This window comes from Mytilus californianus, unplaced genomic scaffold, assembly GCF_021869535.1.
Source record: "Mytilus californianus isolate M0D057914Y unplaced genomic scaffold, xbMytCali1.0.p SCAF_13, whole genome shotgun sequence".
Classification (NCBI taxonomy): Eukaryota; Metazoa; Mollusca; class Bivalvia; order Mytilida; family Mytilidae; genus Mytilus; species Mytilus californianus.
In genome coordinates, this window is record NW_026262615.1 from 39127377 (window position 1) to 39144477 (window position 17101).

Below are 17101 nucleotides of genomic sequence, written 5' to 3' on the forward strand. Positions count from 1 at the left end.
ATGCTGCTTAACTCCAAATTTTTTGATTGTAGATCACATATATCTGAGATATGAACTCAAATGTGAAACTTAATACCAGCAATGAAGTTTAAAAGCTTATTCAATGCCACTGAACTGTTATGTGATCCTCAACTTATGTCAAAGTCAGATTCTCAAAGATGCATCTGTAAACTTGAATCATTTAGTTTCTTTGAACTGACTGTAAACATGGTAAATGAGCACACATTCAATGGAGTGATTCAATGATCCCCCTCAATCTAATATGGACAAGCAAAAAACATTAGACCTATATCATAATATAAACTTGATTTTCTGTATATCCTAAGTTCAAATATTCAATCTTATGTAAAAATATATGAAATTGCAGGATATATCATTCATTCTTTGAACCAAATATACACTTTTCTACATATGATAAAATTGGTAAAAATGAGACTGATAAAAAATGACCTTATGACCTGATTAATTTGTATATTAATATTTAAAACAATACAATAGTAAATTTGTTACAAAATTACAACACTTTAGCACTTTAAAAGATCTTTTAGTATTTGCACATTGATACTTGACAGAAAAATTTTGTTGACGTCTTATGTAAAAAGTTTAGACGACTGGATGCCATTTTATGCATGGAGGTAGTCTCATGTAGGACGTTTAGACGACTGGATGCCATTTTTATGCATGAAGGCTAGGTAGTCTCAATTAGGACTTTTAGACGACTGGATGCCATTTTTATGCATGAAGGTAGTCTCATGTAGGACGTTTAGACGACTGGATGCCATTTTTATGCATGAAGGTAGTCTCATGTAGGATGTTTAGACGACTGGATGCCATTTTTATGCCACAGGTAGTCTCATGTCATGCATGTAGGAAGTTTAGATGACTGAATGCCATTTTGATTAAGCAAGTTCACAAAACCTTTATTTGCTGTGAAGGACAGCTTTCATCTGCTAAACGCCAGATCGTAACGACTTCATTGTTGAATTTTGACCTTGCTCCTACCGCAGATGGACGGACAGACATTCACTCGGATAAAATCAGGTATTGTTTGTCTCATGGTCTCACGTCATAAACTTCCAATCCAAGGAGTACTCATAAGAAGTCCTTAGAAAATAATTTGAAAGGACTCAAGTTGGCAGTGTTTCCAACTGCTTTGAGCGTATATACATATTCCATAAGATATTAAGCCTTTTTCTCACTTTTCATTTCCATGTGGATTTCATTTGAATCATGCATGATACTTGCTGTCTCATTTATTTACTCGATTACAAGTCTTTCTTTCCATGAGCACCTTTTTACTTTAAGACTGACTTATTCTGACCTTAAATGGAATTGGCTGTGTCAAGTATTCCATGACGAACAAATATTATTCAATTATTTTTTATTTGTTCTCGTGCTAATTGCTCATCTTTATATTTAACTGTCTCATTGCTGTATGTTTTTTTATTGCTTTTTCCTACAATCATCATCAATTATTTCTTACGGTCTATAGCGGCAGGCCCCATTCCTGATTAACAGACCATAGAGTAGTTAGTGAGGATTCAGTAATCTCATTTTTCGTAACTTCCCAAATTGCCTCAGCATCAGCAACTTAACTCATGATCAACATACCAAAATCAGTTCATAAGGAGTCACTGTAAGCTCACATTTGACAGACTAGATACCAGTTTATATACCATCCTTTCCTAGATTGTTTATTACTTCAATAATTCCCTTTACCATTTGAAATCTTGTTTTTTTACTGAGAGACATTGAAATGGAGTCGAAGTATGCTCACAATATGTATGAATGAATACATGTAGCAATTTATTTTATCCTAATCACAAACTTTCCTATATAGTTGAATATGCTCATTATGAAGTACTTATGTATCCATGTATACTTGATTTGAAATTTCCAAAGTAAATTAATGTTAGCATATCTTAATTCTCTTAACTTGTTACTTGCATAGTTCCTCATTGTGTTCATCGTTTAAAATGTTTTCGGAGCACCTGATGACTCCTGAGATGATTCTGAATTTGACTCCTTCCCGTCAGATGGAATTGTTCCTTAGTACATGTATGTATATCATGAAAAACACACATTTTTTTACAGTTATTTCTAATCATGACAGAAATGTGCAACTGATCCCAATTCTTGCATATACAACAAACTTCTAACCAAAAAAATGTTTTCAGTAAAAAACAAAAGATGTCTTTTGGAGTTAAGAAACTGACATGAGAGCTTTGCAAGTTTTTTGGTAGTTTTTAATACTTTTGAGTATTCAACGTATCATGCATATGCTTTTATCTCTAGAAAATGGTTAATTTACAGTAAATTACAGAAGATCCAGCAAATAAATCCAAATTTCAACAAAAATGTCATTTTAGATGATTTTGATAGAATCAGTTGCACAGGACAATACGATCATATACAGACGTGCAATGTTTGGATCCTCCATTACTCACCAAACTTGTCTGTTGACATGTAACCATGACAACAGGATGAAGATCCATCAGTCTACTCAGGCGACATCTCTGAACTGTCAGGCTACATGCATCTTTTACTATAAGCTTTTTAAGGATATATTACAAATCATACATCATGTACATTTTAATTAACAATGCTGTGTTGCTGTAAAAAAACAAGCAAACATACATAAATAACAATTATATAAATATAAATTCCTATCAAAAACATAACAATAAAATAAACAACAAATATGAACACATATTCATCACATGCTAAATGTGGACAATTCAATAAAAAAAATTATTTTAAAATAGATATTGCACTCAAAAATGTATTAACTTAAGGAATTCAAATGCTTATTTTTAATGCAAGTTGTAAAGCCATAGATGTTTCTGAACTACATCAGACAAAGGGGTCTTTTTTTTTTAGAAATTCAGAAAAGGCATAAGATTTTCAACATCTCTGCCAACTTTATTTCATTGGCAATTTGTCTTCTCTAAATTGTAGAAGGCAACAAATCTATACAATCTCAACTTGCCATTGTCACGGCTGTAGTTACTGTATTCTACTTTCATCATGTACAGTAATGTATTATTTTTAATTGCGTTACAAATTACGAAGTACTGGTCAGTCATATTACAATAATAAGTTCAAACTTCCAGAAAGAATCTTAAAACAAATAAAATACATTCATAATGTACTCTGCATAGCTTTTGAATCTTAACAGTTCAATGTGCATTTCAAAAGATGTAACTTGTAAATAAGTGTTATGTTTCACAGTTCAAAACTTGCTCTCAGTTTGTTCAATGTGTTTCACGTTAAGCATGGTTAGATCTTTAGTTTTGAGACTGCCTTAAGCTTGACTTCACTGTGTCGAGTATGATCATGACTATTGCATATTTTGAGATGGCCCAGAATTGAAACAATCACACTAGATATATTGGAATACTTACCACTTTATTTTACATAACAAACACCTTGCCATTAAATGGCAAGAAAATTTCCCCCTCTCCCCCCCTTTTTATTAATTCTTAAAAAGTATTAAACTTCCCTCACAACAACTGATCTAAAAAGTCATCCATATTCTGGAGACAACTTGAGTTCTCTATGGCCGACAGGTCAAGTGAATCTGGATTGTCAGAAGGCAAAGGAATGTCTAGAGCACTGTACAAATTCTCTAAAATGTCATTTTCATGATTTCCCATGTTCCTCTTTGGGCTGGACCTTGCAGAATTATTCGCTGAAGATGGGACAAATAAAGGTGGTCGGATTTGTTGTTTAAATCGTTTTACTGTAATGAAATTGTTCACAGAGTTCTTCCTTTTTGACGGATATAAAATTTCACTCTTCATGCTGAATGTTGGACTAGGACGACAGCTGGACTTTGGTGTAGATGGTGGTGTAGAAGCCGGGGTAGATTCTGAAGTAGATGTTGGTATAGGTGTTGACAACTGATACCCACTAAATGTCTTATGTTTAATAAAGTTTCTCCAAGAAGGTAATTGTGAAGAAATACTTGTATTTGAACACCTAGATTGACTTCTCCTCTCTGAAGATTCCTTAAGAACATCTAATATGCTTTTATTTCCTTTAAGCTTTTCATCTTTCACTTTTATTCCTTGCTTGACTGTTCCATTTTCTTGAATCTTTGACAATAGTGAGTAGTTGGATACAGTAGAAGTTCCACATGTCCTTTTAGAACTGCTTGATGTTACAGACTCAAATTTGCCGTTGCTGACTGTTTGAGTATGGCCATTAGTGGATTTAGTGTGGCCATTAGTGAATTTATTGTTGCCATTAGTGGATTTAATGTGGCCATGAGTGGATTTATTGTTGCCATTAGTCGATACACTTGTATAAGTTGACTGATTCATTAATGTTTCTGTGTCGCCATCTCCTGATGTTCTAGAAATACTATCATTTCGTTTTGCACTAACGGAACCCAAGTCGTACATTCTTTCGTTATCTTGACTACTCCCTTTTTGATACCTATTACGGACAGTTACTACAGTTGACTTTGAAGCCCCTTTTGCTTTAAGAGGTTGACACATTTTCCCCCTATACTTTTGCTCTGTTAACTTCAACTTGTCAGCTGGTTTCCATTGGTCATTTACTTCTATTGATTTTGACGCCTTAACTTCTGTATCACATGACTTTGACGTCTGAACTTCTATGTTACATGACTTTGATGTCTGAACTTCTGTATTGCATGTCTTTAACATCTGAACTGCTGTACCACATGACTTTGATGTCAGAACTTCTGTATCACAAGACATGGATGGCTGAGCATTTTTTTCGTGTACTTTTTTTATTCTCGTCATCACTTCTGATTTAGGCTTCCATAATCTTGCCAGTGCTTCTCTTCGTCCCTCTACAGATATTTCTGGTGGGGGACTTTCTTCTGTCTCAGTCTTTTTAGCAAATATAACATTAGAATTTTCTGATATACTTTTCAAAACATTTTTAATGAGTCTTTCCGATTTTTCTTTGGGAGGTTCATTTGCCAACTGTTTCTTCTCAAAGCGCAATGCTCTAACTTCTTGTGCATTCTTCTGTTCTACGACACGCTTAAGTTTACTTATTGTAGTTGATATCTTGCTGTTACCAAGTGACCTGCTATGAGCTTTCTTGCTGTCACAATTAACATCTGCATTTACCCACGTCTGGGCTTCTTTAGTGACTGCTTTTGTTAAATTTAAATTTGTCTCATCTTTAGAGAAAGTTTTTTCTTTAAGTTTTAAATTCGATTGTTCTATTGATAGTACCGATTTAGTATTACTGAGCACCAAGTTTGATTGTAAAGATGTTGAAACTGTTGCAGAAGACATTGAGAATTTTTCATTCTGACCTCGTGCATCATCAGTAAAACAATGTAAACTACTAGACATGTTTGTTGTGAAGTGCGACACTGAATGATTCCCATTTAGAACCCCTCTGTCAGTGGTCACTTGTTTTTTACCGTTAACAATGTTTGTTGATGTATTTACACTAGGACCTGGTTTAACTACTTTAGGATCTGAGGATTGACTAGACTCTTGAATTGATTCCCACATGACTATATGTATCTGACTGGAATCCATATCTGGCTGTTGTGACTCAAATCTACAGATAGGTGACTTTAAATCATCAAACTCCATCCATCTATTGTCTGAAAATACACAGAGAATCATAATTAAATAGTTATGTCAACTTGCAAGGCTTCGGGATTTACATTAAAAACAAATAAATAAAGTCAAAATATTATTCAACAAGAAAGTTATCATATGTCCACACAATAATTTCTGAATTTACAAAACTACTAACAAACTGAAATTTATATACAAACAAAGACTCTTTAACCCTGGTCCTGTGTTTTATTTTTATAGTGGTCATATTGGTTGATCAGTGATAAAAGCGGAAATAAATTTGATACTTAACGTCTTTTACATGACTTTGACAAAGTTTGGTTTCATTTAGCCAAGTCTTTTTCAGAGAACATTAAAAAAAAAGGTAAACAAATTGATATCAATAGTTGCCAAAAATAACAATAACTCACACCTTGTCACAACTTTTCCCCAGATGTGTTAGAGCTTATCATAAATGTAGTCACTATTGTTGAGTATTTATTGAATTGTAGTGGTCTTTTTGTGTTTTAGGGTAAATGTATAATTAATTCGACCCAACTTTCAGTTGTATTTTTAATCTCCCTCCAAATAATTCCTCAGCAAAGATATGGTCTATATTTGCAGCTTCAGTTTTATTTTTTATATAATTTTATTTACTGTCTGAAATGTCTCCATTTTCCAAAATTTACAAAAACTATATATCTATTTATGTGTATTACCAATAGGAAATATTAAGTATGCAAGCACAATTTTGGAGAATAAAACCGCGGACTATACAAGCCTTTTAACGGTAGTTCAGGGTTTGACACTAACTAAATGTATGTACTAGCCTGCAGGGCTAGTAAAATTATTATTCTACTAGTCCTCTTATGAAATCACTAGCCCTCCAAGTGTCGAAGGCACTTGGACGGTCGTGCCAACGGCACGACCCTATCTAGGAGGGTATGGGGGCATGCCCCCCCAGAAAATTTTGATACAAATGAAGCAAAATCCTGTGTTCTGGAGCATTTCCAGAGGGTTTTGAACATGTTTTGTTTCATGAAATTTCACTGGTTTGCTAATAAAAAATACCAAAAAAAATTTTAAAAAATTCATATTTTAATCATCTATATTAAGAATGTGTTCGACCTATTTGAAGACCCCTTTAGATCATTACTTCATCATCCTCCTCATTTTACTTATCATTATCACTAGTGTCTTTAATGAAGATGGGTAAGTAAGGGATCATTTACAAATACACCAACAAAAGAGGAAAGGTTTGCCCTTGCTGTTTTTTGTCATAATTCTTCATGGACTCCTTCTTTTCCCTTGTTGTTTGTCAGTTGTTTTTGTTTTGTTTTTTTGCAGGACGAAATTTTATTCCTAAAAATCAGTATCTTTTTACCAGAGACCTATAATTTAGTATATATTATATGTCAGTGATATTGGTTGCCTCAAATTACACCCGAAATACAGCTTTTTCCATGAAAGAAAATTCCCAATAACCAAAAAAAATGGCTTAAAATTCCTCCCAATAAGTTGTACAATTTTCCCAAACAGTGATGGCCTCGGTAGTAATGTATGTAAATTTCGTATTCATGTTATCATTTTGATATTCTGAAAGCACTTTTGAGATCCAGGTTTCTGATCAGAATCATCACGGCGTTTGTAACACACATGGTTTTCAATGTTTTAAGTACCATCATTGTTTCAGTTTCTTTCCCCTCCCCAAAAAGTACCTTTCATGTTAAAAATGTCTGACAATCAAAATATACGTGAATAAACTGTACAATAAAGACAGCAAAGGTCAGCAAAAAATGTGGGATTTGTTGACAACTAAAATTTTGTAAAATTTTTAGTTATAAACAAAATTTTGACTAGCCCGTCGGACTACTGTGATGAAAACTTTACTAGCCCTCCCTTATTTTTACTAGCCTCGGGCTAGCGGACTAGCGTTAGTGTCGAACCCTGTAGTTTGAAATGAATGAATATTGTTTGAATGATGTTAAAGGTGCATTTTTCCCCCAAATATATACCTTTAAAACGTCTTATCCATGTGACAAAATGATCAGGGTCATTTCTATACTGTACAAAACCAGTCACACTGTATTTCAAGCTGTTATGCCAGAACTCAAGTTTCTTAAAGTTGTTATGTGGCAACCCTTCAGAGAAATGTAATAGTAACACTCCAGGCAACCTGCAATTAAATATATAGATTAAATTTTGTTATGTATATAACTCAACAAATAAAATATGTATGATGTGTATATAACTGTATATTGGATCATTTTTATTTTTGTCTTTATTTTTGCTATTTGCTGATCTATGCAAAAAGGTAGCTAAAATCTCATATCACAAGAAAAATCATGTTCATTGGTAATCTGACATGTATCTTATGAAAACTTAATAAACAATTTTGAAGTTCACCATTCATAGAATATTTTTATTGTTCATGAAACTTTAAAAAATTAAATAAATTTGTTTAATTGCTGATGGTAAAAAAACGGATGGATAAGTTTGGATATGAAAAACTAAGTTGAGTTATTTCCCTTGGTACAGTTATTCAAAATTTGACAACAAAATCAACATACATGTAACAAAGTGTAAGACTGCAATGGTTTCACTTTTTTCACTTTTTGTAATGCATTTGTACTATAAAAAAGATTAATCTCGATGGTGGTAAAACTATAAACTGAATTCATAAAGGCTGTTAAATTATACATTAATAAAATAATGAGAAACAATTTGATGCTTACAGAACCCTGTGTTTTGCAATACTTTAATCAGAATCCTATATGTGTATTACCTGTTAAATTTTAATATTCTCCTTTGGTTTTCAGCATTACACTTGAAACAAGACCGTAGAAAACAGGGTTCTTTCATGGTGAAGTTTTGCTCCATAGCTGGCAATGTTGGAAGAACTTTCTTGTAACGATCGGTTTGTTGGTAGCCACATGCTTCACATGACAACATGAAGTCATATTCCACCAAAAACTCCCTCTCAATGTTTACATTGTCCTTCACCATTAATGGTATTGCTAAAACTGGACTGTCGTTTTTGCCTTTAACACACTGCAAGCGTGGCTGCATCTTTCTCCATATATTTTCTCGAATGTCTCTCAATAAAGTGAATGCTTTTTTATAATTTTCCTGTTCATCCAAAGGCAGCATAGATAAAAAGTCTTTTGAGCAACTAAGTCCTGCACCAGTTTTGATTGTGTCTGGATGCATTTTACATATTTCTTTGAGCATTTCTGTATTAGGGGAGTCCACGACAGCATCCGAGTCTGATTCCTCAGGATCTGAAAACAGTCTACCAGACCTGGTTCTGGAAGCTGCTTCCAATTGGTTTTTCGTTGTTTTCTCACGATATTTGTTTATCAACTGACATGCCTGTTCATAAGCTTTGAACAATGTTACTAAAATTGTATGAGACAAGTCTACATTTTCATTTTCAACATTAACTTTCCTGATTGCTTTACTATGAACGAACAAACAAAGTACAACATCCAACCAACAAAGAGCCTCTTCATTTTGCCATTGAGGAAAATATTTGAAAATGTCTAAAGTTGGAATTTTTTTCTCTGGTAGGAGAGGTGGTTGTTTCTCTTTAGTATGTTCTGGAAGTTTCTGCTTGTTATATTCAGGTATCGCTTTCTTCATTATTCTAGATTTTTCTTCTTTCAGTTTTGTGATTTTTCCTCTGCCTTTTCCATTGCCCTCAACCACGAAATAAGTAGTGTGCTCACCTAGAACAGGAGAGTCTGAAGTGTCTATTTCAATTTCCTGAGATATTACATCGTCACTTACATTATCTAAAGCCATGGTTTTTACACCATTAGTGTTGCCTGTATCATTTGCTTCCAAAGGTTTTATACCATTGATCTCCTGAGCAGTCTTTATATTTTCGGATCTTCCTACATGTATGTTTGACCTAACTGGAATAAAAGGCGAAGGTGGCGCTTGCATTGTTTCAGAACTGGAATCTTTTGAAATAGGTGAAACGGCTCGCAAGTCTGATAAAACTAAATTGGGGGAAACTGTTTGCTTTGATAACTCAGGTGCTGTAAGTTGATTAAAAAACGCAAAATCATCTGAACTGAAATGGACATCTATAACTTCCGTAACTTCTGAAGTGTCAATTTCCATTCCAGAATCAGGCGATATGAATGTATCTTGTGATTGTGTGGAAACTGGATTCAATGACTGAAAACTTTGAGACGGTAACAAACGAACACTTTCTGTGGTTGAAGATGAAAGACTTTTTGATGAAATACAAGTGGATTTCTGTTGTGATAGGACTGGTACAAATTCAGGTGAGGTTGACCTAATTGCTTTTGGCAGTGGACATCTCCCAAACATTTCTACACTTGAAGATGGCGAAATAAAGTTGTTAGATTGAGAGAAGGCAGAGACAGGTTGAGGTCTGATGATGTTTCTAGGGGCCTGACATGACAAAGCCAATGGTTGTGGTCGTGGTACATATGTATTTGGATTAGCTGAGAAGATAGGCGGTTGTAATGATGACTGTCTGTGTATTGACTTCCGTTTATGTGGGACAGGTACTTCTTCAAACTTTCTGTAAACAACCTTGTCCAAGCCAATGGGATAATTGCACTGTAACAGAAGAAAAGTATTACTGTTAATTCAGAAATTATTGCGATTTTTGAAGAATTGACAAACAATCAAGATTAATTATTGCGATTTCAGCAAAAAATCTACATACAGATATGTATAAGATATGAGATTGCGAGATCTTATTATTGCGATACTCACCCAGTCGCATTATTTGCATTAATAAATACCTTGAAATAATTTCTGAATTTACAGTACATTGTGAATACATGTACAATCTATTGAATAAGATAAACAGTTCAAACAAAAAACAAAAAAAGTTTTGTATTAAATTCCCCTAATTCACATTAAAAATTTGTAAGGGTTCCGTGGAACCCAGTGTCTCGCCTACTTTAGCTGTTAATCGCAGACTCAACAAAAATGAGGAAAAAAAAATTAATAAAAATATTCCTCTCTATACTATCTTTTGATTGTAAGTAGCTTCTGTCCAAGTTTGGTAAAAATCCAGGATAGTTTATGAATCTAATAAATGTTTTAAAAACTTAAACTGCAGACTGCATGTAATGTTAACTGGAAGAAAAACTAAGTCCATTTATAAGTAAAATACGGAAAAATTGGAAATTTTTTTTCCCAAAATTTCCTTCTAGATGCTAGCTTTTAATCATAAACAAGCTTCTGTCCAAGTTTGGTAAAAATCCAGGACAGTTTAAGAAAGATGTTAAAATTTTAAAAACTTTAACCACAGAGTGAATGTAATGTTAACTGGCAGAAAAACTAAGTCCATTTATCATGTTTATAAGTAAAATACAGAAAAAATGGAATTTTTTTTTTTTCCAAAATTTACTTCTGGATACTATCTTATGATCATAAACAAGCTTCTTTCCAAGTCTGGTAGAAATCCAGGATAGTTTAAGAAAGTTATTAAAATTTCAAAAACTTTAACCACAGAGTGAATGTAATGTTTCCTGGCAGAAAAACTAAGTCCATTTATAAGTAAAATACGGAAAAAATGGATTTTTTTTTTTACAAAATTTACTTTTGAATATTATCTTATGATCATAAACAAGCTTCTGTCCAAGTTTGGTAGAAATCCAGGATAGTTAAAGAAAGTTTTTAAAATTTCAAAAACTTTAACCAACAGAGTGAATATTTGTGGACGCTGGCGCCAACGGAATGTAGGATCGCTATGTCTCGCTTTTTCGACAAAAGTCGAAGGCTCGACAAAAATCTAAGTTCTTTTTTTCCAAAAGTAACTTTAAATTTGCCAAAGTATGCATTTTCATCATAAATGTACATGTAGTTTAAAATTGAATTGCCCAAATACAATTTACTTCTTTTCATTATCAATTGAAATAAACAATATCCTTAGATAAAAAAGCCTCTAACCTTGAAAATACAAGAAGACTTATTAATTACAAAGTCAAACCTTTAATTTCAACATTACAGCAGAATGCATTGAGTGTGTAGGTAAAGGTAGAATCTTTGGTAAGCTTGCTTGTTAGCTGAACCGTGAAGTCATTATAAGGTTAGGCATACTACCCTCCTTTCGGAGTAGTCTAGTCCTAAAGACAGATAGATTGGTCATCTTTCGGACTAGTCTACTCTTAAAGGAGGATAGTTTACCTAACATAATAATGACTTCACGGTTCAGCTAGCAAGCAAGGCAGCTAACCAAAGATATAACCTTTACCTACACACTCGATACATTCTGGTATAACAAACTCTTCTTTTATGAAAACATTGAATTCTTAAAAGTATCCCTTTTGATGTATGTTCAAAAGTCCTGCTAGGTAGATGGGTTTTATAATCAAAACTGTAGGCAGAGTGAGAGTAAAGCAAACAAAACATGGACCAATATTGACAGACAGGGGATTAACATTATGCCTTACCTTGCCTTCCTGAGGACATGAAATTATTACATACAACTTTTGCTAACCAATTAAGTCACGAGCCTGTAATTCAGTGGTTGTTGCTGTATATCATATCTTTTCTGATTGTTGGTTTGAACATAAATCAGGCAATTTAGTTTTCTTGTTTGAATTGTTTTACATTTTGTCATGTTGGGGTGTTTTATCCTATGAGGTTTGATTTTTGCTCATTGTTGAAGTTGGTAGTCAGCAATGGAAATTAGTAGAGGTCCAGTACCACATGGCCCCTATAATTTGAGCTTGGCTACTAATTTTTCAAAAAAATTTTGTCTGCTCATTTAACAATGGGCCACTAAAAATATTGGCTGGACTATCAATTTTTTTTTAATTTCTATCCCTGGTATGGTGATTAATAGTTAACATGTACATCATTTGATCTCTGGTGGATAGAATCATTAGCAATCGTACCACATCTCCTTATTTCATATTATTTCCACACCTTTAGACCTTTCTTGATGACTTTGTGTGACGACTTATTTTTACCATTTTGTCAATGTATTCTTACATGTCTTATAAAACATTCTTTTGGTTATAGTCCTGACAATTTATATTCACATCTTTCTTCTCCCGAAAGTAGCCAAAATAAATTGCTTTCAAAAATTAGTTGGTTCACAGTATTTTGACATACCTTGTATCTGAGAATTTGTGAGTTTGATTTTAGCTTTGTTTGCCAATTTGCATTTAATAGTGAAATTTCCCATTGGGACATCTCATTGTCAGTTTCTGTTTCAATGCATTGTACAGGGCCATAAAACAAAAAACAATGAATACAGTCATATTCAACTGACCACACTACAGATGTACATTAGGGAAAATAAAATTATAAGTATGGTTTTAATTACTTCCTGAAAAAAAACAGGGTCAGTAGGTAGGCATTTTTATTTGGATTGTCAAAATCCAGAAAAAAATTGTATTTTCACAATTGCAAAGTCCGGTTCCAGCATTTTACATGCCCCTACTGCAAGTTCACCATTTAGGCATTTTTTAATATGTTTGGTTGGAAAATACACAGACATATTACGTTTTTAGTTAATTTTGTTGCGTTCTGGAAATTCAGATGCCAGAAGTCTGTGAATTTAATTATTGAAGTTCACATTCCACAAAATGGGATCCTTCAAAATTTATTTTTTCAGAAATGCAAAAAAACAGTTCAAGGGTGGGTTGAGCAATTGGAACCACAAATATATTTTTATTTGCCCTTATGATATTGACTTACAGCTTCATCCTCACACAACTTGACAGCTTCTTCAAGGTTAATCTGGTATACTTTGAGCTTGCTTGGTTTTCCTACACTGGCACAGATCCCACACCACTCTATAGCCTTATCTAGCATCTGTAACAGAAATTGTAAATCAATATTAAACACTGAAAAAAACTTCATTTCTTGGATACAATAATTAAGGCATTGTTCAGCAATTCAAGTCCATTATAAGTTGTGAATAAAATTCCAAGAGTCTAAAATTAATCATTCATGTGTAATGTTCAGAAGTAGCCATCTTTACATAATACTAAAAAATATTGTGTTTTCACCATGTCCAGGTCTGGTATAAAATGGGCATGGGAATTATATAATATAAAATGCCACAAAAGTCTGACATTTGCAATACATGGTTTAACATGGTTTTGGGGTCAATCCTGTCACATATTTTGTATTTTGATTTAATACATTGTAAGTTAGCAGAGACAACAACTGATATGTTGGTGAAATTTTTTTGAAGAAATGCTCAGTGTTTTCCATTGATCTGACAAATTGGCCCATGGGCTACCAGGAAAATGAAGTCACAACTTGGTTACTGTGGATTTAAATATTTTTGATATAAATATTTTTGAATATTAATAAATATAACAGAATTTAGTTAAAATTAAGGAACAAGAAAACCCTGTTATAAGTTGAGGCAATGCTAAAATGTTTCGTTTGTTTTTCTTGAGAAGTTTGATTTAGGCATTTAATACACACAGTCATGTCGTCCTATCTCCCTACACGATTGACATTGCTGTGTGCAATCTTAAAAGAAGTACTGCAACTGATATTAGAGGTGAGGATGTACCAAATCTAATAATTTCTTTTTTAAACATCTTATGTACTGTGCTTGCTTTCAGTAACTCAAGCATTCTTTAATACAGTATAATATTGTTTTTTTCATTATAGGTAATTTCAGTTAACATGCTTTTCCAATACTGGTTTTAAATTGTATGTTTTGTCCACTGAGTTGGACAAAAAAAAAATAGGAGTGTTGAAATATAATAAAAACTCTTGAGTGCTTGTGTCATATCTTAGTGTACTGCGGAACCATAGCTCTTGCGGTCCTTATGATATGTTTTGACAATTTGCGGACCACAACGAGATTTAAATCATGTAAATTGGCTGAGCAAAATAGGTGGAGACATACACAAAAGGAAATAGTTAGATAATCAGTCAGAGATATAACTCTATAGGGTTATTACAGAAAATAACTTGCGTGTGTTATTACAGATACTTTCATGAGTTGTCTACTCTTTATTTCTTAAATTTTATAAATCCGTAATAACATATGTTTGTTATTTGTAAAATAGATCAAAAATATTTTAATTTATAGTGGGCTCTAGGGAACTCTTGAGACTTTGCGCAGAAACTAAATGCATAGCCTTGATAATTTATTTTTTATTTAAATTAATACATTTTTGATTAACCACGGTAAATCAATGAGATGAGGCTTATAAGGGATAAACTTAGCTGTAATAACATAGCTTAGTTATTGAAGGAATGTAACTTATTATATGAGACACTTGGGAATTACTGGGAAGCTTGCGCAGAACCTCATTACATGCTCTGGTCATTATTTCTTACAATAAATTAAAATACATTGTAATTAAGCATGATCTATGTCTGAGCAAATGCTTTGGAGTGATATAGAGAAGCTGTGATAACACCCTTTAGTTATTACAGGCATACTTTTTCTGTAATAACATAGGTGTACTATACAAAATTGGCAAACTATGAACTGTTATATCTTTCTATAGTTAAGTATACATAAAGACAATAGTAATATCAATAGAACTTGTATACATTTTAACTAAACTAATGATGTATATTGTCCCTTTGAAACATGTAACATACATATGTTATCACAGTTCTTTGATTTTTTAGTCCACAATAACAAATGTATGTTATTTTTCTGTAATAACCCTATAGAGTTATATCCCTGACTGATAATAGTGTCAAGAAAATGAGTATTCAAAAATAAATAGGTATGTAATATCATAGAAAAATATCTTATCAAAAGAATTACATTGTATATACATTGACAAGCTACGCACAGGCGATAAAACAATGACATTTTTGGAAATAAGCGTGACCTTAACCTGGGTCACAATTCAGTCTGTTTTAACATAGTATTAATCTAAAGATCTAAGGTCCGAAAAATTGTCGAAAAATAACTATACGGTCCACAGTAACGGACCGTAAGAGCTATGATTCTGCAGCTCATCTTATGTTTGTTTTATATTTGGATCAATTGGTGTCTTGATCTTTTGTTTGTGTTAAATTTATTCAGTTTCTCTAGAATCTGGAAACTGTAGAGCTTGACATATAAACGTATTAACACTTTTGGTATTTAGCTACATTTTGCCTCCGAATGACCTTAGAACTACTCCGAATCACCTTTTGACGTCAGGCAACAATCACTTTTTAATTGTGACGTCAAATGTTTTGAATTATGATGTCAAAGTTTACGGGAACCTGTGTGATTTTACGTAATGTTGGACAAATTTGCATACGAGTGTAAATACGTCTATTGCCTACTGTACTCAGAGGAATTTTGTGGTGTAACAAAGACTTTAGTTTACAACCAAGCCAACTCATGTATTTAACTTGCATTATTCAAATACTATCTGATGACAAAAGGGTCTTCTTTTTCAATCACTCCTAGTATTAATGTAAATTAATTATGATGAACACAACATGAGCTGTTTAAATCTACTTGTACTATAGAAAAACATAGTAACCATTGTTTGACAGGTATCCGATCAATGGGGTATCCGAATACCGGCAGGACAGGGGCTGCCCCTTTATTTTGTCAAATGCGCTTTTGTCCGTTTTAAGCAGAACAAATATTAGAAAGATATAGATTCATCTCATTGAACAAATCATTAATAAATTAATCAATGATCTTATTAATCACGATTCCGATAAGAAAACTACCGAGAGGTGAGACAAGGAAGGCGTTCTCAGTCAAATGATTAATTCACGACTTGCCAGAACAAGTCAATCCCTGATATATATGGAAATAACATAAATATGTGTCAGATATTATACTGTACCATTTTACAATTTAGATGTTATTAGTTAAACACATATTTCTAGTAAATCTTTGTGCCGCCAATGCTCATCCACGCACATGTCGACGGCCATTTGTAATCGTATAACATTCATCGCAATGTGTTCTGGGTAAATATCTCTCTAGTTCAGTTAATTGTATGTTCCTCCACCAATAGTGGAGCACTACAGAACGGTTTCGTGTTGGAAAAATGTACACTTTAAACATGTAAAATGTACGAAAAAAGGAGACCTTAACCCATTTAAGAAAAAACCTAAATAGAATACAATATACATAGAATATACTTACCTTTTATTTCTAATTAAATTAATGGGCCCACATGGGTCTTCTTCTTCTTCTACCACTAACCAGGAACATATATAATTACATTAGATATACTGTTCCCAGCACTAACTGACCACCGGCATTTATATAGGTTGACTATCCTGTCACACTTGGTGTGCGCTTGCATACTTGAAAAGTCCAAAATAATTTATAGCCAAAAATGGAAAATGAAATTTGTGCTGTTCAAAACGTTTAGTACACATGGCGGAAATAAATGGTCAACATAAAATTAAACTTTGTGACAATAAACAAATACAAAAGAACAGTACCGAAGGAAAGAATAACTTAATTAATTGATAGAACCTGGGACATAATATACTAGTATAATAGTCGCAGATACGGAATACAAATGAGACAAATAAAGGGGGAAAAACTGCAAACATATATATTATTATTTACACTTAATTCGTCTTGTACATTGTTA

At 33.0% G+C, this 17101-nt stretch overlaps 1 protein-coding gene across 3 annotated transcripts; it reads right to left on the reverse strand.

The window, feature by feature from the left end:
• Positions 1 to 457: 457 nt before the first annotated feature.
• On the reverse strand, positions 458 to 16432 carry LOC127723635 (uncharacterized). Of its 3 annotated transcripts, XR_007992157.1 has the most exons (6): positions 16337 to 16432; positions 13254 to 13370; positions 8341 to 10151; positions 7571 to 7731; positions 2448 to 5599; positions 458 to 1321 (listed from the first exon to the last, which is right to left on the reverse strand). XR_007992157.1 is itself a non-coding variant. In XM_052230336.1 (5 exons), exons 2-5 carry the CDS (start codon positions 13368 to 13370, stop codon positions 3504 to 3506), a joined length of 4185 nt encoding a protein of 1394 aa, XP_052086296.1. In that variant the 5' UTR covers positions 16345 to 16432; the 3' UTR covers positions 458 to 3503. The 3 variants fall into 3 exon arrangements, 2 of the variants coding, with proteins under 2 accessions (XP_052086296.1, XP_052086295.1); XM_052230336.1 differs by having other exon boundaries at positions 458 to 5599; positions 16345 to 16432; XM_052230335.1 differs by having other exon boundaries at positions 458 to 5599.
• Between the last annotated feature and the right edge of the window lie 669 nt (positions 16433 to 17101).

Excerpts from the sequence above, each read along its gene's own strand:
- LOC127723635 (XM_052230335.1), bottom strand. Across the intron at positions 7,732-8,340 it reads AGAATATTAAAATTTAACAG|GTTGCCTGGAGTGTTACTAT; the intron begins GTAATACACATA and ends ATTTAATTGCAG. Across the intron at positions 5,600-7,570 it reads ATGGATAAGACGTTTTAAAG|ACAATAGATGGATGGAGTTT; the intron begins GTATATATTTGG and ends GTGTATTTTCAG.